General features: G+C 29.6%; 6 protein-coding genes across 11 annotated transcripts; 3 read left to right on the plus strand and 3 right to left on the minus strand.

Moving 5' to 3' along the window:
* LOC108546909 (uncharacterized) lies at nt 1–1,219 on the plus strand. The gene is made up of 4 exons (XM_017899204.1): nt 1–228; nt 436–556; nt 629–836; nt 1,033–1,219. The coding sequence occupies exons 1-4, from the start codon at nt 1–3 to the stop codon at nt 1,217–1,219; spliced, it is 744 nt and encodes a 247-aa protein (XP_017754693.1).
* Nucleotides 1,220–3,102: 1,883 nt separating this feature from the next.
* On the minus strand, nt 3,103–5,059 carry Nf-YA (nuclear factor Y-box A). Its single transcript, XM_017899243.1, has 5 exons — nt 4,961–5,059; nt 3,880–4,189; nt 3,671–3,807; nt 3,291–3,464; nt 3,103–3,198 (listed from the first exon to the last, which is right to left on the minus strand). Exons 2-5 carry the CDS (start codon nt 4,169–4,171, stop codon nt 3,103–3,105), a joined length of 699 nt encoding a protein of 232 aa, XP_017754732.1. The 5' UTR covers nt 4,172–4,189; nt 4,961–5,059.
* Nucleotides 5,060–6,640: 1,581 nt separating this feature from the next.
* On the minus strand, nt 6,641–8,399 carry Lamtor1 (Late endosomal/lysosomal adaptor, MAPK and MTOR activator 1). 4 transcript variants are annotated; one of them, XM_017899227.1, is made up of 6 exons: nt 8,336–8,399; nt 7,686–7,801; nt 7,353–7,429; nt 7,184–7,273; nt 6,893–7,091; nt 6,641–6,730 (listed from the first exon to the last, which is right to left on the minus strand). In XM_017899227.1, the coding sequence occupies exons 2-6, from the start codon at nt 7,728–7,730 to the stop codon at nt 6,641–6,643; spliced, it is 501 nt and encodes a 166-aa protein (XP_017754716.1). In that variant the 5' UTR covers nt 7,731–7,801; nt 8,336–8,399. The 4 variants fall into 4 exon arrangements, with proteins under 4 accessions (XP_017754716.1, XP_017754714.1, XP_017754717.1 ...); XM_017899225.1 differs by having other exon boundaries at nt 8,322–8,384; XM_017899228.1 differs by lacking the exon at nt 8,336–8,399 and adding an exon at nt 7,893–8,021.
* On the plus strand, nt 8,269–9,833 carry LOC108546926 (vacuolar ATPase assembly integral membrane protein VMA21 homolog). The gene is made up of 3 exons (XM_017899229.1): nt 8,269–8,339; nt 8,495–8,600; nt 8,984–9,833. The coding sequence occupies exons 1-3, from the start codon at nt 8,325–8,327 to the stop codon at nt 9,121–9,123; spliced, it is 261 nt and encodes an 86-aa protein (XP_017754718.1). The 5' UTR covers nt 8,269–8,324; the 3' UTR covers nt 9,124–9,833.
* Nucleotides 9,834–10,706: 873 nt separating this feature from the next.
* On the minus strand, nt 10,707–17,463 carry Hsc70Cb (heat shock protein 70Cb). Of its 3 annotated transcripts, XM_017899273.1 has the most exons (13): nt 17,378–17,463; nt 17,080–17,230; nt 15,771–15,969; nt 15,025–15,381; nt 14,587–14,908; nt 14,248–14,503; nt 14,031–14,161; nt 13,699–13,964; nt 13,238–13,345; nt 11,814–11,939; nt 11,495–11,734; nt 11,125–11,415; nt 10,707–11,040 (listed from the first exon to the last, which is right to left on the minus strand). In XM_017899273.1, the coding sequence occupies exons 2-13, from the start codon at nt 17,193–17,195 to the stop codon at nt 10,882–10,884; spliced, it is 2,571 nt and encodes an 856-aa protein (XP_017754762.1). In that variant the 5' UTR covers nt 17,196–17,230; nt 17,378–17,463; the 3' UTR covers nt 10,707–10,881. The 3 variants fall into 3 exon arrangements, with proteins under 3 accessions (XP_017754762.1, XP_017754761.1, XP_017754764.1); XM_017899272.1 differs by having other exon boundaries at nt 17,080–17,444; XM_017899275.1 differs by lacking the exon at nt 13,238–13,345 and having other exon boundaries at nt 17,080–17,443.
* A 785-nt stretch (nt 17,464–18,248) lies between these two features.
* Nucleotides 18,249–20,948, plus strand: LOC108546933 (caseinolytic peptidase B protein homolog). The gene is made up of 10 exons (XM_017899236.1): nt 18,249–18,600; nt 18,729–18,781; nt 18,841–19,030; nt 19,136–19,386; nt 19,466–19,556; nt 19,633–19,840; nt 19,926–20,058; nt 20,146–20,358; nt 20,438–20,735; nt 20,806–20,948. Exons 1-10 carry the CDS (start codon nt 18,249–18,251, stop codon nt 20,946–20,948), a joined length of 1,932 nt encoding a protein of 643 aa, XP_017754725.1.
* The last annotated feature ends 745 nt before the right edge of the window (nt 20,949–21,693 follow it).

Genomic DNA, 21,693 nt, shown 5'->3' on the forward strand with positions numbered 1-21,693 from the left:
ATGCTCTTAGAAGTGGAAGATGAAACACGTGATTTCGTAACGATATATAAAAAAGACTTTCCCTCGAAGAAAAGTCGCAAACCGAAGGAACACAGGCCCCAAGCCGAGTATCGTCCGCCCCTGAATATCCTAAACGGCCCTTACAGAAAGTGCTTGAACACACGTCGAATAAACGTCACTCTTCCATTGAACGAGCAAAGCGAGGATCCTGGAGAGACCTTAAACAGAGTAAACAAGTAACAATAATCGAATTAACAATTATTATTCGATTGACAATTGCGACAATTTGTAAATTACGATTTATGTTCGACGAACTGTGAGTTCCACTGTACTACACGTTGAAATTTGAAATTCATGCATCATATGGCGCTTGAAAATCAATTTTTAAAGATACAACGGTGATTGAAAGATATGACATATTTTTACGATATTTAGATTCGCGAGGAACATTCGCATTTAAAAGGATCTCTTCCGAAAGATGTACCTGACGAAGATCTGGTCGAAAGAAAGGACAATGAACTTAAGCAAACGATATATCAATTTGACTATTCGAAAGGTTAGAATATTTACATGAAACTGTAACTTCGTTAATATTATATAAATGTGAATAAAAATTCGACAATACTAGATGATTATTCGCCTCGTATGGAAATATTCGGAAGAAGGAAAGACGTTAGTTTACCAAAAGATTGGATCATATCGGAAACGATTCAAAGGAAATCTTACCGGAATCCGTGGAAAATTGTACCGGAAAGCCTGTTACATGTAAAGAAAGCAATAAAACCTTCGGACAACTTGATACCAAGTGAAAAGGAAAGAGAAATTCTTCGTATAAGGTAAAAAAGAATTACGACAATTTTGTTTAATATCGATAAATATTGCTTACCATTAAAATCTACTGAGGATTGAAATAATACGAGCAACAATTATTACTTCATTTTTTATAAAATGTTGGTAGTTACATACATAATTGTATAGTAAAAAAAGTATTCGCTAGTAATCTCACAATCTGATACAATTTATTCTTTGTAGAACCGGAGATTCGGAATACGATGCAACTATAGATGCTACCGGAAATCGAGTGATAAAAGAATGTTTATTGGGACCACCACTACCAGTGGAACCACAAATATATACCAAAGAATCCGACAGTTCACCGTCTGAATGTTCTGAAATTCTAGCAGGAAAAAAATTTGTACTTCCTTCGAACATTTTTTGATTTTACGTTATGAAAGTAAAGAATAAAGATATATTTTAACTGGTAGAAACTGTCTTATCTTCCAGTTTTTCTATATCTTCTTCAACAGGTAGTTACTTTTCATAAACACTTATCAAATATAGCAATGAACAGTAGGTAAAGGATTACACTAATTAAATAATCAAACATGAATTATTACAAAACACAACCCGTGTTGTTTTGCTTACACATAATTACTTTACAAATATATTATTTCCTATTTTCACCCAAATTAATTCTTAATTTACAGTTATTCACATCCACACTGGACACACAATATCATATACCATGTAAATCTTTCTTACATTTATAGTCTTACAATTATTTACAAACCTGACTTAGCTTAAGATCATTTTACAAAATATTTATAGACGAACGTGAAACATTTTCTCTCTGTTTTTATTTTAATCTTTACACTTACGAAAGAAGATACTGCATATGAATATATATTATGAAATATTCAATTACGAGTGAAATTAATTTTTGTTTCCCCTGTGAAAGTCTTCTCGACTTAGCAATAGAAATCATAATATGTATATTTTTGATCATACTCATCAAAATAAAATGGTTACTTTTTGAAAGTTCTTAATGTTTGTGGTCGTAAATATAAAATTGAATTATCCCTTATAATAAATTTTCAAATACTCCACCTACTCGGATAGATTACGTAGCCTCCTTCGTTCAGCCAAAATAGTTAACATTTCAAGATTAAACACGATATTTACATAAGCCACTGCAAAAAATATGAGTAACTTTTTATAATATATTCTTAACAATTAACTATACTCCATAAAGCTTTCCATGGGATTAAATTAATTGTACTTGCACAAAAAATTGTACAAAAAGTCTTATCGATGTATACGCTCCTTGCATTTTGTTCATTCCTCATTTTAATGGAAGTTAAGATTAATTTATTTATAAAATCTAATCTAAAAATGGTACCCAGCACGTAACAATAAATTATATAGTTCAGTCTCTCGATTGAATGTAGCGATATGATTTGTATAAAAATTTACGTTTTGAAATTATCGATTCGATATGTAACACTGCAAGCATTTTGTATGTACAAGAAATCTTTGACGTTAATTATAACTAAATAGTGGTACAATTTTCTTTCACCAAAATATTGCAATAGCTGATTATCTAATCCTGATTCCAGTTTTCCATTATACCGTGACATGATACTATGCAATAATGTTATGAAGTTTGTTTTAGGCTATGCACAAAGAAAAGCTAAAAAAATATAAGACGTAAATATTTTCATACTCATAATATGTACAACTTTGATGATTCTTCACAGCATCTTGTCCTCAAAAATTGTTTGCACTATATCTCGCATCGAGATGATTATTTACAAATAGTTCATTTGCAAACTAATACAAACATACGTAGGATATCATCACTGATGCACTTTTCTTCTTCGACTTATTTTTTCACGCATCACCTCCATATTTAACTTAATCATTTACTTACATTAAGCAATTGTTTGAGGTAACGATATCGTCTTCAGAGATCATATCTTGAAGAGGAATACCTTGTTTCTGTAAAAGAAAAATGTTCAGACATGTTAATTCATTTTAGAATCTCTGTATTCCAATAAAAAAATATTTATGCTTACTTCGATGACAATTGTGGAGGCCATATTATCTGTGTCATGATATTGTACGCCTACATTTGCTGCTGCTATTGCTATAGTACGAACGGTATTGGTGCTGGTCGAAGTTGTGATGTGCTGGGTAATCATGGCGTTTTCGTTTATTCTACTGGAACCATTACACTCTTATATGCGTAAAATAAAGAATGAGACACTGTGCTTGTTTTGCATAAAGAAATATTGTAGAAAGAAGATATAAACAGAGATAAACTTACTTTCGCTTTTTTACTTGACCAGAATGAAAACGACCACCTTCACCCCGAATTCTGTTCATGGCATGTCGATGACGCGATTCATGAAGGTATTTCTGTAAAAACATATCAATTTAAAACACATACGAAAAAATATATATGTGTGTATACATAATTTCAAATTAAGAAGAACTGGGCATATATTTACAGGTCTTTCCTTAGGTATTTTTCCTTCGGCTTCTAATTTAGCCCGAGCTTGACGGCGTTTTAATATACGTCTATATTGTTTAGCATTTACATATAAAGGTTCTTCTTCAAAAACTTCTGCATTTGGCAATGCTACCCTTTGAAATTGCGTCTGTCCACTATTTCCTGGCACCATCTAAAACATAAACACATATAATTTAGTATCTTTAGAACATTATCTTAAATTTATATTAACTTGGTTATATTAAATATTAAATTCTCAGAATTTAAAAATTTAGAAAAGAAGACAATGCATTGTCCATGTTGCTCCATAATCACTACAAGTCAGTATAATATATACACAGACTATGTAAGTGAAAGAGACACTTTAATAGTAATCACCATGACAACATTTCCTGCCTGAGACGCTGTAGCTGTGGGACTTGCTAATGGTTGTACTGGTGTTGTGGTTGCTGCTGTGGTTGTGGTTTGCGATGTAGTTCCAGCAATTTGCATAAGATTCCCATTGATATTAATTACTAAATGAAAAATGTGGAATTAGGATATAAAATTAGTAATTTAATAAATAAACAAATTATAAACATTCATACCTGTTGGTTGTGCTTGTTGAACTTGACCTTCCAACTGAACTGGTTGATAAATATAAGTTTGTCCATCTGGAGTTTGGATTATTTGAGGTGTCTGTGGTTGTTGAATTACAATTTGTTGACCTGTACTGGTCAAGCTAGACACTGGAACAACTTGTATTTGTCCATTTGGTGCTGCAACTTGTATAGCTTGTGGCAACATCATTGCTTGGCCTCCTTGACCCATCTGAACAACTTGGACGGTTCCTCCGGCACTACCAACCACAACCGCCTGCCCTTCTCCCAGTTGCTCCATTGTAGATTCCTCCTATCACTGAACAAAAAAAAATTGACTTTACAATAGAAAGATAAGAATGCAGTTATGTTAAAAAATAAATTAATAGGAATGTAAGTATAAATTTTTCAATGGAAAAAATTAGCTCAACACCACGAAAATGGGTTTACATACACGTGCATACACAAAACGAACTTATGTATACATGTGAAATCATATATAGCGAAGCTCTATACATCATGTAGAAAAACATTTATGTTTGCTGGTAAGATGAAAATAAATAAATGCAGAGCGTTGAAAGGTTAGAATCTCGAGGGATTCTGTAATTCCTTTAAATGTATTTCGAGTCCCGTAAGCATTGATAAAGATCGCCAACGTGGCGAACACATTAAGGTCTAAGAACCCACGTGCAGAACGTTAGATACGTAGGAAACAGAATCGAGGCCAGGCAGCAATCATCACCTTCTGTCGGGCAGAAATCGTTTCCGAAGGATATTGCATCCTGTTCTCAGTGACATGATTAACCTTGTATTTTCGTAAACCTTGACACGCAATGAACGCAGACGTACGAAACAAAGACCAAGTCTACTGGGTAGTACTTTGAACGCGATACACTCGCCATGGAACGACGCGAATTTCGGACGAGAAACGCTCGTCTTGACAAACATGGCCGTGCAGAAAGACTTTTTCAATCTCAAGAAGACACGAGTTCGTTATTGAAACAGTTCACGAAACGAAAACGCGGTTAATCGTACAACCGTGCGCGGTCGTACGCGTACCCCGTTGATGTTTGATAATTTGTGGACTTACATTGGATATTTTCGTGGGCACTTTCCCAATGATTGGTCGGCAAATTGAGGACCAATGGTCGGCGATAGAGAGTCCTCGGCTCTTGTGTATTGGTGGCACTGAACGGGGGGACCTGCCAGTCCGATAGCAGCCCGATGCCAGACCGGTCGATGCCCCTCCGCGCCACGACGCGCCTAACCAATCTACTGGCTTGACTTATCCCCACTACCTACTTCCCGCGCTCTCGTCAAACTTCGCGCGTTCCTAACAGCTTATTTCCCGCTTCCTTTTAAATCGATTTACCAGTTCACTATCCATAGTGATCACTGATAATTTTCGAAGTTTTTACACTATTTTACTAATTAAAATTTAAAAATAATTTATAATTAAATGATTTAATAAATCGAAATTTTTATTTCAGAATAAATTCTTAGTTAAATAATCTTATTTAAAATTCCAGTTTCCAAGTATTCTATTTTATTTGTAAAATAAAAAATATTCGTAATATATTGTAAATTGTAATGTACAAAAGTATTGGTATGGTTAAATATAAATGAAGATATTTTCTCAATGTATTTTACAAAATAATTAGTAATTAACATCGACAATTTTTGAGTTTGTATATAATTTTCATAACAAATTAGTACATTTTTACGATCGTAATAAGCTGTAATTAATAATATAACAAGAGCAGCTTATACAACGTTTAACCATTGTTTATTGCTGACTATATTTACTTTTATTCAATGTGACTGTTATTCACAAAATAATATATCATTTTACAATTTATTATGTACTTAATGCATATAAATTAATAAAGGGTGATAATGATACAACAATCATTATAATTTCAATAAAATATAAAATTAACAAATTTTGATAAACAAAATACATTCGAGAACGGCAATAATTAAAGAATATAACATTAATAATATTGCTAATTCGTATAAATATCACAAATATGTTTGATTTAGGAATTTGTTTGCTTTTGACATTATATAAACATCTTCTCATAACATACAATGTAAAAAAGACAAAAATGTGCATGTTAATTAAAATACAAACTTTTACATAAATAATAAAAAATATTATAGTCATTTATGAATGTTGATTTTTACTGAATCTACATTTTAGCTAGTATGTTTTATAATGCTGCTTGTGTACATGAAATGTTTTCAATGCTCAATCCAAGGTTAACAAGAATTATTCATTGGTTCAGCATAATTTTGAAATTTTTATGCGAAAAATGATAAATTTACGATACGATTGCATTTATTAAATTATAACAAAATAGCCTTTTTATATTGTTTCTTGATATACATCTTAGTGAAGATTAATAACAGTGGTTCAACTTTTTACAATATTGTATATAAATTATGGAAAAGCACTACCAAATACAGCTCTTTCATTAGAAACTGGTCGTTTGGAAATACCTTAACTTGTAACACTTTAAAACAATTTTGTATATTCAGAAATTGTCAAGCCATTTTAACATGTTATTAAGAAATAGTACCTGAACTTTCATCTATAATACACCACATTATAATGTTTAATCAATATTCATATGTAAGTAAAATCTGAATTAAATTCAGACTAACATACTGAAAATTAATTTTAAAAAGATGTATATGTTTTTAATGTCATGTAATACAATAATTTCGCTCAAGCAAGATGTAATCCTGCTGAGGAAATACCAAAAGATCACGATAAGAAAGGAACAACTAAGTCCTCTTTGTGTTCAACATTTACATCTTCTAATGCTTTTACAGCCTTATTGAGCATTTCTGTAATCTGTAAATAAAATCTGTGTGATTATTTAATAAATTATAAGTATTTTTACAATAATATTGAAGTATCATAACAACAGAATTTTGTATTATTTATATGCATATAAAAATCAGTATATAATATAAATATAATTCAATATGTGTATGTCTGTGTATATATGCTTACCAGCCCATGATCTCCAGCAGCAAGAGGATCTGCTGCTAATATTTTCTCTGGAGCAGGAACATCTTTAAGTAGACAAGATGTACTATCAGGGACTTTAATACCTACAGCTTCTATACGCTTAGAATATGCACGTGATCTATCCATATATTCATGCTGTTCCAAATTATGTGAATCTAATGCTCCAACATCTATCACATTACTGAAATGAAATATTTTAATGTGACAAATTGATCTTTAATTATAATGTCTTATAGAATAAAACAATAAAAATCTAGGAACGTAGATACTCACGCAGCCGTTTCATGCAAAATTCTATTTAATGCACTTTGTTCATCTGTTTTCTTAGGTGCTGAGCTTGCATATTGGTTAACATAATCATCACTGAGAGAAAAAAAAATAAAGAAAATTTAATAATTTCCACTTGATATTGTAAGAAATATGTAAGAGAAACATAACATACCTATGTACTCTAGGTATGTTTGTGTTATTACTGACAGGATCTACCAACAAGTGTGTCCTTTCATTTACTTCCCCACTCTACAAAAAATAAATAAACAGGGAAATTATATTACATATTTTAATAAATTAAATAGAAAAAGTATTCTAATATTTGTATTTAATTTATATTTTTTGAATGGAAATTATAAAAATATTAACTACGTCGAATTTATAATACATGAATAGGCGGAATTGAGATAAAAGTTTATATTATTCAGCATATCTAATATCATGAGATAAGTTGAAGTTTTAAAACATTTCACATGATTAAAATAATTTACTTCACTTTCATTACCTGTGGCCCGTTGTCTTCTTTGCAGAAACTGTAACAACATCCCATACTTCTAAATGAATTACTAACACTTTTTCGTGAGTCGTAATGCTACAACCTATTATTTTTAATCTTCCTTCCTGTAAACAATCGAGTGAATCAGCTCTAGACGTGCCGATACTGCGCTTTAACCACTATCCATAAATAAAATATACTGCAAAGTGTGACAACCTTTTTAAACCAGATACGAAAACTCTAACAAAAAGGATATGAACATGCAACGTTCCTGGTGGAGTTTATAACGTACTAAATCAAATAACATAACCTTAAACATTTTCAAGATAAGAAGTGTACGAATTAACCGTGATATATTATTGTTCAAATTTTTATTATTTATTAAAATATCAAGGAGTCACATTAACTTCCCTTCATATAACACTACATAAAATTAATGTAAAATTGTACATATTATGTTATTCAATAAAATAGTGTATAAAAATTATATTATCCATTTATAATTTATACATTGAGTAAGTATTGATTCATATTCTTTCAAATTAGTGATGTAACAAGAATACTGCATATATCTTTAAATTTTATATTGTAGTTGAATTATATCAAGGAGAATTTTAATTATTAAAAGTTATTTATTATATCTACATCATGGAAAATACCAAGGTAACCTCAGTCTTCTTTCGTATAGAGCGTATATGCGTGTCATGCATGCACATCTGTACATATAACTATATGACATACATCTTTATATTTAAATATGACTCTATACGTTTTTATATATAGATATGAATATATATAATATATAATTTCATTTACAGGATGCACAAGAACTACAAGCATTTAAAACAGTATTATTGCACTGTATGGTGATACTAGCCTTACCTGTAATATCATTTTTTATTAGCAAGATTTTTATTTTTGATGGTATGGAAATAAACAATATTATTGTTAGAATATTTAATTATTCTGCATATTATATTTCAATGATTTCCAAAAATTATATTTCCGTTGATAATATTTAATATATAGAAAATATAAAAATTATATTTATTTAAAAAAATAGTAAAGAATATGGTAATTTTTTCATATTTTTCATTTTTAATCTAATACCTAATATTCAACATTTGTTATATACATTTTTGGATTGGAATGTTATATATACATAAGTTACTCAATACAGTACATCATGTATACTTTTGATTATTATGGTACTATATATTGATAATATACACATATTTACGAATATAATTTTGACATAATGATATCGATGTTTTATACTTATTAAAATGTATTTTTATACATTTTAGGTTTATTGGGATTTCCTGACATTGCAAGCAATGTATATGCATCCGCAGTTTCGATTCTCGTGCTACACATAGGCCTGGGATCTTTTATATATCGTGCATATTTCGATAATCAAGCAAGGAAACAAACGAAGCGAGAGTAATCATTGATTTGTTCGTGTTTGAAACACATATGTAATTAAGTACACCTTCTTGATAACACATTTATTCGCGTATAATGATTGAAAAAAAGATGTTACATTATATTGTATTACATTCTGTAATCAAATACTTCTTTGTTAATATTTAGGTAATATTTTCCTTTTTCTTCGTTTTATTAAATACTGTGAATTGTGTAAAGAGCGAGTATACCTAAACTTGTATCAATTAATCAAACATAATCACTAAATAAAAAAAGCAATGACATTCCCACACAGTACTTGCATATTGTACAGCACAAACTTTGCAATATACATACATCTATATAGAATATGATTCCATTACATATTTTGCTTTTATATTTGAGAAATCTTGTAGTAGATTATTTTATAGATTATAGTGCTTTGATACACTGCACCAGATGGATAAATTAGTTGTAGTGCACTTTAGGATCACAGTAGATCAGTGGCGAAAATACCTTAGTACAAATTCGCCCCCAATAACACTGAATAGTAGTCATGTAATTCCTACCTCTGAGGAAGAATAAATAAAATGAATCGTGTCTAATATACAACGCATTGATATATCACCAACTTCTTTTAGTACCAATGAGGAACAGTATCTTTGCAAGAACTATAGAAAATATTTATCAAATTAGATGGAACACAATTCAAAGGAGAAAATATTTTACTTTTATGAAAAGCTATGAATTATGTACAATATACTTAACTATAATTTCATTTTTAGAAATTTCATGTCATCAAAGCTTTCATAATGTTAAAGCATCATAAAATGTACACAATTTAAGTTAGAAGCATTTATAAACCACTGTCGAAGCTGTAAGCAAATCCTAGGACAAGCTTAAGAAACTTCATTAAGAAATATTAATTTATTGAAGTATCGTAAATGCAACAAAAGTTTGTGTGACAGAATATTTTACTGTCGGCCTGGGAAAGTGTTGGAATGAATGCTTACTGTATTAAATACATAAGATCGCCAGCGATATTAACTACTTCGCAATTTAATTTAGTCATTAGCTCTAACTTAATATTTGTCTTATACATTATAGGTCATAATGTATTACATCTTTTACTGGCAATGAAATCAGGGATTACATCAGAGTATTCCACTGATAAAAATTTTGTTACATTTTCCTAAAAGCATATTAAATGTTGAAGAATTTTTTTTATTAAATTACAAAGATAATGTTTCTATATTAATATTATTAATAACTTCCCGTGAAATGAGAAGACCATTATAAATTTTGTCTATTTATCTATTTTTAAGTTAATTAGTTATTTTCCATGAAAAAACAAAATGACAAATATACAAGCCTAAAAAAGAAATTTTGTACACTTTTTTTTTATTAATGAACGAATTTCAAAAATTGTAGCGCCTGTTCTTTACTTACTCATAATTTATGTCAATTTTTACTTATAATTTGTTTAAACGAAATAACATTAGTTAAACTAATATAACGGAAAAAATAAAGATTTTTTTTTTTTTTTTAATAACTCATAGGCAAAAATTCTTCAAATTTCAATATACTTAAATTAATGATACAGTCATTCTTAAATAGATTAACTTATCGCATCAGTAATCGTGATGGGAAAAGAAAAGAAAAAACAATCACATATGTAAACTAAAAAGAGATATCAGGCGCTTTTGTGACATGATAGAAATGACTTATGTGGTGACATAATTTTCGTTATTTTAATCATAATAGATTTAATAGTATTAAAACACATAAAATGGGATGATTGTTACACAACCTCCATTTTTTCTTCTTCGCTCTGTTGCTGATTGGTCTGTGAATGACCATCACCTTGACTATTTTGATTGGTTTTCTGATGATCTTCAGCACCCTTGTTGTCTTTAGGTTTTGGTTTATTTAGAATTGAAACTACAACGTTATCCAATAGCTAGAAATGCAAAAACCATATGTAAGAATAACAAACATATAAAAATGTATCAATTACATATTAAATTACAAACGCTTCAAATACCTGTATCTCTGCGCGAATCTGAGCTACAGTAACGGGCGGTTGTTGTATGCGAGGTGTACTTGCAAGAAGTACACGTTTTTCTTCCAGCCACGCCCATTTTTCTTGTACAGTTGTCTCAACCTTCTTGATTTCTTTTTCTGTTAAGTGAGAATATTTATCATCCTTTCCACTGGATGCTTTAATAAGATCAAGTCCTTTTTTAGCGAGTTGTAAAGCTCCTGCTAATTCTTCTAGCGCATGACCTCTGCCTTCAAATTCCATTCGTCTTTCTTTGATTGGTTCGCCTTGTGACTAGCAAGACAAGCATAATTTTTAATTTTTAATAAAAAATGTTTAATTAAATAGTTAATACAAAATAAATGTAATTTACTTTGAGACGTGTTAACCGTTCTGAATAAATTTGTCGCTGGCAATCTTCACCTTCTTCATATAGCCAATTTTCAGTTTCATCTAACGTACGGCAAAGTGCTTCTTTGTCTGTTTCCGTAATAAATGTGGATAACTGATCCTCTTCTGATAATTTAGCACGTAAATCATACACATATTCTTCTAATGCGTTGCGGGCATCAGCTCGTTCTTTTTCTTGTTTATCTTGGGCGATCATTATGGCCTATGCCATGCGAAGTAAATTAATACAAAATAAATAAATTACGAAAGTATATGAACAATTTATAATAAACATAATTTACCTCTTTCTCCATTGCGATATCTAATTCACGTTGAGAAAATCCATATTCACGCATTTCCAATGGTAAATCAATAGTACGAACAGGAACTTTCTTTTTACCTTTACTTTCATCATTCTTATCATCGCCCTGAAAAATAATAAGACATCAGTATGGCATATTTTTAACTGTTAAAGTATCTGCAACAAAATTTATTGCAACCTATTCTGTTCTTATTATAAATATTAAAAATAAAAAATACTTTTCTGCATTATAAACACGAGCGCGCACGCACGTACGCACACACACACAATTGTTATTTTTTTTTTTTTCATCCAATATTCTCAGAAATTTAAAAAAAACAATTTTTTGTTGTTAATACAGTAACTTATAATTGCAATAGATAAAATTAATATAATAATGTTGTAATGAAATTAAAATACCTTAAATAAAGGAACACATAAAGTAGAAGTCAGGTGGAGATAGAAATGAGCAGAAGACAAAGAGGAGCATTATTTTTATGCGAGCAGTTTTCAATTCGTTGTTTTAAATCAAAAGTATCTTATATTAATATATATAATATAAACAAGATCATTATTACAAAATATTACACGAATCGAAAACCGAACCGCATTGCCTGCCTTCACAATTGTAGCATATTGGTAGTTATTGCATTATTAAAAATTACTGTTTCTTTTCCTTCTGCGACCCAGTAAAAACAAAAAGAAATAATTGAGCAAAGACAGACAGCACGGCGTGACACAGCTGTATCTTGGACCCATATGCATCAAAACACACTATATGAAATTATATTATGCATATGTTTATACTTATAAATATTAAAACATTAATTTCTATTATTTTAAAATTGCATATTCTGATTATATTATGTTTCTTATATGTTGCTATAATTAACCGAGTATGCAGAAGAAATCGACACAGATTTAAAAACTTTAAACATAACTAAATATCATGCATTAAGGGAACTACAATATATAACAAATTTCTAATTTATATACATACATAAATCACTAGAATCAGACTAATTTATAAATATATTTGAAAACAATTAAATACATATAAGGATAAATATAGTTTATTATAAGCTTCATATAGAATAAATATTTTTAAATTTAAATCCTTTTGATGTAATTAAAATATGCTTAATAAAAATTTTTTTTGAAATAGCGAATAAATATAATATATATAATACGTAACACGCGATTCTCATAGCATGCAGGATATTTTAGTTGTATGATTGTAATGAACTTATAACAGATAATTGACGATGCTGATGTGATGAAAGAAATAAAAGATTGATGCCACCTTCGAACATGAAAAGCTATTCAAGTAACTATTATGACTTATAACAACCTAAGAGCAAAGTCAAAATATTGCACATGTTTCAGTTAACATATGGGTCCAAGTAATGATAGTGTGTCGCGTACCGAGCTGAGCCAAGAGAGAATCCTGGAGGAGTAGGAAGGGGCAGAACCCCTTGCACTTTTTCCACCATCAGCAGCATCTGAGTTCCGTCGTGTTTTATCCATGCTCACCTAAACCACAACAAACTCACATAGTCATGCACCAGACACTCAAACATATGAATACTGTATTTCTATGAGAGTGAATCCCTAAGAAAAATGAATTTCGTAATTTCCTTCCATTTACACTTCATTGTAATTTAATTGTTATTTACGCAATAAACATTCTTTTGAAATATAGTTTTAGTAATTTTAACATTGTTTAATTAATAATTTAATTAAATAACATTACACAAATATAGCTAATATGAATGAAAGCATATGAATGTATTAAAAGATATATGTTACTACTGTTACATGTGAAGTAGTAAAAAATAACTGTACATACACATAATAGAACTTCAACAAAACGTAAAGTAACATACCTCAGGTGCTGGTGGTTCATTTGCTTGTGCTTCTTGATCAGATTTATCCTTTTTGTCTTGCTGTTGGTCAACATCCATATTATTTTGTTGTTGCTGATGTTGCTGTTTCTCTTCTTCTTCTTTTTCTTGTTGTACAACTTCACGTTTCTCTATCAGCGATGCCGAAACAATAGTAAGGATTCCATTTAGATTTATTCTCACTTTTATTTTTACTTTTGACAACTCTCCTTCAGATGTTGGTTTCACATTTTTTATTGTACATGTGCCTGTAAAAAATGTCTGCTATTAGAATAATACTCTTAATTACTAAGAAAATAAAATGAAATACATACCAATGTGAGTTTGAGGGTAGGATGGTGGTGGTGTACTATAACTGGCAGTGAGTGTAAATGGACTTGATCGATAAAATGTTAACGTTTTTGAGAATGGTACAGGATGATTGTGCCCAAAAATCTCCATTTCACTAAAATTATAGACAACATAAAAGTCAGAAATACATTCTTATGCGCGTATTACTAAATATTACATATAAAATATAAATTATTGTACCCGTCTTCGCCTTGAGTAGGATCCCATGTTAATTTTAATGGATAAGGCTGAATGTCAGTTACTGAAAAATCACGAACTCTTACAGCGGGACTCAACATAGCACACTGAAGTGCACATCCCCGAGCAACTGCTTCATCTTGATTTAACGTCGTTGATACAGTACGACCGAAAACTTCTTCAACTAATCGTTTAATAGCAGGAACACGACTAGAACCTCCCGCTAATTCAACTGAGTGAATATCTTCTAGCTTTAATTCTACAAAAAGTATTACAATTTAAAGTATGTCTTATAGAAATTGTATTTTATGTAAATTTAAACAACATGGAAATGAAACGTACTAGAATCTTCTAAACATTGACGCAAAGTTGATTCAACGCGTTTAAATAAACGTGCACACATTATTTCCATATCTGCTCGTTTCATTTCACCATGTACATCTTTCTCATCCATGAAACATTCGATATTAACAGGAAGTGTCGTTGAATTGGCTGACATTTGCTTTTTAAGTTTTTCTACTTCCCCTAATAATCTTACATATGCACGTGGATTAGTGTACGGATCAATATTATAACGTGATTTAAAGTCTTGACAAAAATGTTCTGCTAAAATAGAATCTATGTTCCTTCCACCTAATTGACTATCAGCACTACTTGCTATCATCTGAAAATATGATTTAATATTTTTGTTTAAGATCATTTCACATTATGTTCACTTAAGAAATATGTGAATATTACCAAATTAAAATCACTAGTAAATTAATTATGATTATTACATACCTTTAACTTTCCTTTGTGGAATGCACAAATGCTTACTTGTAAACTTGCATATCCACAATCAACAAAAACTATATGTCTCGGGGGTGCATCAGGTGCTGGTAAATCTTGTTTGTAAATGCCATAGCACAAAGCAGTAGCTGTGGTTTCATTAAATAATCTAAGGACATTTAAACCAGCAATACGTGCAGCATCAAGCAATGCCTGACGTTCAGCTTGTGTGTAATATGAAGGAACAGAAATAACACAGTCATTAACAATAGTTTGGAGAGCAGTTTCAGATATATCTTTTAATTTCGTGAATAACATTGCAGTTATTTGTTCTGGTGAAAAGGTGTGGTCTAGTCCCAAGTATTGTACCTAAAATTTAGAAACAAGTATAAATACCTATTACTATCTTACCTAATAATTACTTTTATGATTATAATCTTTAACGCATAAATTATACATAATATGATTCATCATGTTTTAACTCCTCTTATGAGATATAAATAAAATATGAGTCCCTACAAATGTGAGAAATCTGGCACAATGCCCAGATTGAATCTAAGTAACATTTAAAATTACATGAAATAATTAAAAACAATGTCCATTAATATACTATATTTTAATATATTATTATAATTATTCTTACTGATTTATAAAATGACAATGTATTTTAAAGAATATCATTAAAACAATCATAATTTATTAATATTTATTATTAATGTAGTAAGAACAAAATATGTTCCTTATTAAAAAAAACTTACATGTATACCAATACTTCCATCTGGCTGTTGAGTTACCTCAAAAGGTAACATCTGAAGCTCTCTTTGTACCTGTGGGTCATTATATTTTCTACCCAATAATCTTTTAAATCCATGAATAGTATTTTTCATATTTGTCACCATTTGATTCTTAGCTGCTACACCAAGAATGCGATTTTTTTCACTGAATGCTACACATGATCTAAAATCAATATACATGTTTATTAATTCTAATACAAATACAAATTTTCATTTAAAAACTGTTATTACATAAAATTTATTTCACACTGAATAAGAACGTATATATGAATATTCTACGTATATTAGTATATGTAGATAGATTACTTCTAGAATAATCTACCTATCTTCACAATATCTGCTTTTTCACTGAAGAATATATGAATTAAAAAAAAAAAGAATTAAGAGTTTATTATTCACTAAAACATATAAAAATTTAGTAAAATATTTAATATTATAAGGCTATGTTGTAAGAAAATATCAAAATATTTCTAGAATCTTGTTCCTTAAATGACAGATATGAATTCTTCATATAAAGAATATGAATCTTGTTAAAATAATTGACATTTAAACAATATATAATTATTAAAGACGAAATTAAGTTAAAAAATTATGTTTAATGTTTTAACAATTAATAATAAAAATTTTTAATTATTAAACTTTAACACTTAAATATTTTTGTATATTTTTATATTTTTAATATTTTAGAAATATTCAAAAAAGGAATATGAGAATCACTCTGTCACTTTATCATCACATGGTTATTAAATAAAATCAATTTACAAATAGTAAATGTAAATATATATTGATTAAATAATTTTCGGTAGGTTAAATTAAAATTAAACAACGTTTTGCACACATTTTTCGTATATAAAAACTAATATAACAGTAATGTTACATCTTTATTCATTACATTAATTCTGACGTAAACTAATTGTAGTTTCCGCCTCATATGACTACATGAATTTCAAATAAAGAAAAAATAGCTCGTAGATCACAACTATACTATGGACTTTTTTGTACTTCTTAGTCATGTGAAAGTAAGCTGTATACTTAAATAGATAAAACGATTTGGGCATAAATGGCAATGATCAAATAATAGCGTTCAAACAGTACATACTAATTACTCAAAATTTAATTATAAATTGCTTTTAAGTTGTTTTTGCATTTTTACGTAAATTTCTGCAATGAAAATTGCGAAACAAGGCAAGTACCTGAAGATACCGGTGAGCACCGGTATCTTCATGCGAAAAAGAAAAATTATAAAACGATTATTATAATAAAAGAAACTTACGGTGTGCCTCGAAGACTGTAATCATTAGCTATAGTTTCAATGCCTCCCGCGCGTGCTACAGCTACATAACAGCTTTCGTTACCAAAGTCAATTCCAATCACGGACATAGCAGCCATGGCTGATAGGCTGGTGTGACGTTTTTCTTGCGACACTGAATAAATTGTTGTGCGTAAATCAAAAATTAAATGACGATCCTCGAGAAGGATGTACAAGTGATTAATAGTCGTTTAGAATATGCGTTGATAACTATCGTATACGCTGAACTCACAATCTTACTCAATTCTAGCTCTTTACTCACGCAGTAGTCTGAACGAAATGCCCTCCGCACGGTAACTGTGATTACTTCTTTCTGCTAACTTCTGCTGAAAATTCACCAATCATGGCGCTGCAGTGTACGACTGCTATTGGTCAGTTGGTTGCTCTGGAACATTCTGGAATTATGCGCCATTGGAATCTTCCTTTCCGATACAGTCAGTTTCGTTTCTCGAAGGATCGAAAGTAACGGATCAATATCTGACATGTTTTACTGGAAAGAATTTACTAGTACTATAAATAAAGAATCGATTAAAACATTATTGACTTATTATGTTTCCTTTTTTCCGTGTACTAATTTTCAAGGATTTTGAATTTATATATAGCACATTTTGCGCATGGATATGATTGGTTTGGATCACAATATGTCCGTCATGAAACAAATTTTGAAATATTGCAATACGTATAAATGTGAAATGATGTAATTTTACAAATATTCACGATAGTACTATTTTTTAATTGTTATGATATGATTATTATATGAGATTATAGAAACAGTATAATATCTATATAAAATTTTAATAAACAATTGCAAACATTAATTGTTTGTATCGATTGCATTTTTGTGATTAAAGAAAAATGATTACTCCTCTTAGTAAATATCTTACGTCAGGCCAATTCCATAAAATGTTCTTTTCATGGCATGTAGAATTTGTACATAAGATCGTTTTATTAAGTAATTTTAAATTAAAGCAATTAAAAACGTAAATATAACACAAATTGTGTTATTGTATGATTGTATTAATTATTGGCAGTTATTCAGTAAATTCATATATCGATATATTATTTATAAGTAGTAAATATAATCGTGTAAAATCATATGGTTTAAACCTAGAAGTGTATAAAAGCTATATAAAATGTCACGTTTGTGTAATTTACGGTTATATCCAGTTATAGAAAGAAGTAAACATTCGACCAATTTCATAACCAATAGAAATTTAAAAACAATAAATGAAGTTAAAAATGTACTCTATCAAAATAGTAAAGGTTATGTTCAACTATATTGGAAATTTGAGAAATATGTTTATCCATTATATAAATTATTAGATATATTTAAATCAAAGGAAATTCATCCTTTACTAACAAGAATAAAAATATTATTGAATAATCGTGATAATAATCATGAAAGAAAACAGTTTAAAAATTTAGGGTTTATATTAAGTAGTATTGGACTCTCAATAGTTCTGTGCGAATCAAAAGATCATCGAGGTATGTATTTTGTATGTATGTTTGTTTGTACTTTGTATTTAATTATGTATAATTTTCATTATTAATTACATATAAAAGTATAGTAAGTACATAAAATATTCATTTCTTTATTAATATTTTTATTACAGAAAAGCAATTTTTTTGGGCTGCAAAATATGGCAACATTCCACAATTAAGAAGTGTAACTATGCAAGAATATTCTACTATAATGCTAATGGCTAATGAAATATTTGTTTGTAGATTATAAAGGGAGGTATTGATGTAAATATACGCCATTCATTGGGTTGGACAGCATTGCATCTTGCTGCTATTAATGCAAAACCAGAAGTTGTAAAACTTTTATTAAAGCATGGCGCTGATGTTAATTCCCAAGATGAGTTCATTAATGTTTATGGAAGTGCTATAGAAAAAGGATTACAAACTTTGGAGGGTACAAAATTGAGATATAAATTATAATAATTAAATAGAAATATAATAGATGTTATTACTTTATAATTATTTTATGAGATATTGCATAAATTTTAAAAATTTTTAGTGCTTTTGCAAAGGGAAGAAGAATTTTGTGATCATTTGAATAGTAGAGCCACATTCAAAGGTTTTACTCCGTTACATTACGCTGTATTAGCAGACTCTAAAGAATGTGTACAAATTTTATTAGAAGCAGGAGCTGATCCAACAGTGAAAAACGATTTAGGACATCGAGCAGTAGAATATGCCAGAGATGGAGAAATCAAAGAAATGCTTATAAAACATGCTATAGAATATGATAAAATAATGAAGGAAAAAGTACATATGATTAAAAACAAGCTTTGATTTTTACATAGTGCCATTTTTGATCCATGTTTTTACCTGATATTGTAAACAGGAATTAGAAGAACGTCGTAGATTTCCATTAGAGCAGCGTTTGAAACAGTATATTGTTGGACAAACTGGAGCAATATCTATTGTTGCATCTAGTAAGATTTGTTTTGCATAATCAATAATTAACATATAATCGAATATAATTATATGTAATATTTTATGTAATTACAGCTATTAGAAGAAAAGAAAATGGATGGATCGATGAAAAACACCCTCTAGTATTTCTTTTCTTAGGTTCATCAGGTATTGGAAAAACTGAATTGGCAAAGCAGTTAGCTGCCTATATTCACAAAAATAAACAGGAAGCATTTATTCGATTGGATATGTCTGAGTATCAAGAGAAACATGAAGTTGCTAAATTGATTGGTGCACCACCAGGGTATGCATTATTTTGATTTAAATCATGTAATACATGTAATTTGTATATTATACATACTTGCATATTATTTCATTATATTGATTAGATATGTGGGCCACGATGATGGTGGACAATTAACAAAACATTTGAAAAAGTGTCCAAATGCTGTTGTATTATTTGATGAGGTTGATAAAGCTCATCCTGATGTATTGACCGTTTTGTTACAATTGTTTGATGAAGTACGTTTATTTCTTGCATTATACGGTATATCGAGTATTTCGATGTCGGAAGACTCTAGTAAAATGAGAATTTGGATTTCCTTTTAGGGAAGACTCACTGACGGTAAAGGTAAAACAATCGAATGTAAAAATGCAATTTTTATAATGACATCAAATTTGGCAAGTGAAGTAATCGCCGATTACGCAGTACAACTTAGAGAAGATGCTCAACGTGCATTAGATAAAAAATCAGAAAACATTTCTGGTGAAGAAGATGATCCAGAACTTATTGAAATATCTCGTAAATTTAAAGATGATGTGGTAAATATTAATTTCTTTAAAATATTTCATTAATGCTTTTAAAATGGATCATAATTTGTTTAAATCGATCACCTTACAGGTAAAACCAATATTAAAAGCACATTTTGGTAGAGACGAGTTTTTAGGCAGAATAAATGAAATCGTATATTTTTTACCATTTACTCAAACTGAACTTATAAAGCTAGTTGCTAGAGAATTAGAAGCATGGGCTGAACGTGCGAAGAAAAGGCATAAAATAGAATTGAAATGGAATAGAGAAGTTTTGTCACTATTAGCTGAGGGATACGATATTCATTATGGAGCACGTTCTATTAAATATGAAGTGGAAAGGCGCGTTGTTAATCAATTAGCTGCTGCTCACGAACAAGGCCAACTTGGTATGTAAATTATCATGACTATCCAATGATAATTTTTTCAGATTCTAATAAAATATTGTATTTTGTATAGAAAAAGGATGTTGTGTGTTACTTAAAGTTAAATGGCATAAAAATGGCGCAAATATAGCCTTATCAATACAACGCAAAGGTGCTAAAGATTTTGTTGACATTTCTACAGATAACTTGATAAAAAATGTGAATTCTGCATTTTAATATTATCAAGAACTATTTCGAATTTTAGTATTATCAAGAACAATTTTAGCAAATGTAGAAATATATTATAGTTTGATCTCATAATGTGTATAAATAAAAAAATTGGAATATTTTGTATTATTTATTGCAGAAACGAAACTATGTTTGTAATGTTTAACACAGTAATGTATGTTTAATAATCTACAATACATGTTGTTCATATAAATTTTTACATCTCCTGTTTTGTACTTTTCCTTTTTCCATAATATCTTTGCAAAATGAAATGTAGGCATCTGACGGAAATAAGTAATTCTTTATTTTAAATCGAATTATGAGGATACATTACAAGAAAATATCGATTACACTTCACATTTAGGATACATTGTACATTCTTTACGTAGTAAGATAAGAGACAACCCCGAAATATTCAGAAAACCAGTTGTAGAAACTGTTTCTCTGCCTTGCTTATCGATCGCCTCATAATAACGTTTTCTCAATTATTTTTGTACGACAATCATAATCCGACTATTATCATTGAGTAGTTTAATCACTGAGGATCGCGATAGGTGCGAGCATTTCGATTGGTTTAATCATATTGTGCAAGGCAAATTCAGGTCCAACAACAGGGTGTCTATTTATGTAAAAAGTAGTCGAAGTAATCAACGCATGAGATCGTTCTTGAAATCGATGCATGAAAGCTTATGGTAGAAATACGATATAAATGTGACGTTTAGAGAGTGAAAGAGGGGGAGGGGGGGGGGGGGGG

Source organism: Eufriesea mexicana, unplaced genomic scaffold (assembly GCF_001483705.2).
Source record: "Eufriesea mexicana isolate 0111107269 unplaced genomic scaffold, ASM148370v2 scaffold798, whole genome shotgun sequence".
NCBI lineage: Eukaryota > Metazoa > Arthropoda > Insecta > Hymenoptera > Apidae > Eufriesea > Eufriesea mexicana.

Coding starts and splice junctions, on each gene's coding strand:
- LOC108546909 (XM_017899204.1), top strand. CDS start 1: ATGCTCTTAGAAGTGGAAGATGAAACACGTGATTTCGTAACGATATAT. Junction 557..628: donor TCAATTTGACTATTCGAAAG/GTTAGAATATTT, acceptor CGACAATACTAG/ATGATTATTCGCCTCGTATG. Junction 837..1,032: donor AGAGAAATTCTTCGTATAAG/GTAAAAAAGAAT, acceptor TATTCTTTGTAG/AACCGGAGATTCGGAATACG.
- Nf-YA (XM_017899243.1), bottom strand. CDS start 4,171: ATGGAGCAACTGGGAGAAGGGCAGGCGGTTGTGGTTGGTAGTGCCGGA. Junction 3,808..3,879: donor TCAACAAGCACAACCAACAG/GTATGAATGTTT, acceptor TTTTTCATTTAG/TAATTAATATCAATGGGAAT. Junction 3,465..3,670: donor AGGCAGGAAATGTTGTCATG/GTGATTACTATT, acceptor TTTATGTTTTAG/ATGGTGCCAGGAAATAGTGG.
- Lamtor1 (XM_017899227.1), bottom strand. CDS start 7,730: ATGGGATGTTGTTACAGTTTCTGCAAAGAAGACAACGGGCCACAG. Junction 7,430..7,685: donor AAGAAGACAACGGGCCACAG/GTAATGAAAGTG, acceptor TATTTTTTGTAG/AGTGGGGAAGTAAATGAAAG. Junction 7,092..7,183: donor ATTTTGCATGAAACGGCTGC/GTGAGTATCTAC, acceptor ATTTCATTTCAG/TAATGTGATAGATGTTGGAG.
- LOC108546926 (XM_017899229.1), top strand. Junction 8,601..8,983: donor CAAGATTTTTATTTTTGATG/GTATGGAAATAA, acceptor TATACATTTTAG/GTTTATTGGGATTTCCTGAC.
- Hsc70Cb (XM_017899273.1), bottom strand. CDS start 17,195: ATGGCTGCTATGTCCGTGATTGGAATTGACTTTGGTAACGAAAGCTGT. Junction 14,162..14,247: donor CCTACTCAAGGCGAAGACGG/GTACAATAATTT, acceptor CTATAATTTTAG/TGAAATGGAGATTTTTGGGC. Junction 11,940..13,237: donor TTCTCTCTTGGCTCAGCTCG/GTACGCGACACA, acceptor ATTATTTTTCAG/GGCGATGATAAGAATGATGA.
- LOC108546933 (XM_017899236.1), top strand. CDS start 18,249: ATGTCACGTTTGTGTAATTTACGGTTATATCCAGTTATAGAAAGAAGT. Junction 19,031..19,135: donor AGGATTACAAACTTTGGAGG/GTACAAAATTGA, acceptor AAAAATTTTTAG/TGCTTTTGCAAAGGGAAGAA. Junction 19,841..19,925: donor TTGATTGGTGCACCACCAGG/GTATGCATTATT, acceptor TATATTGATTAG/ATATGTGGGCCACGATGATG.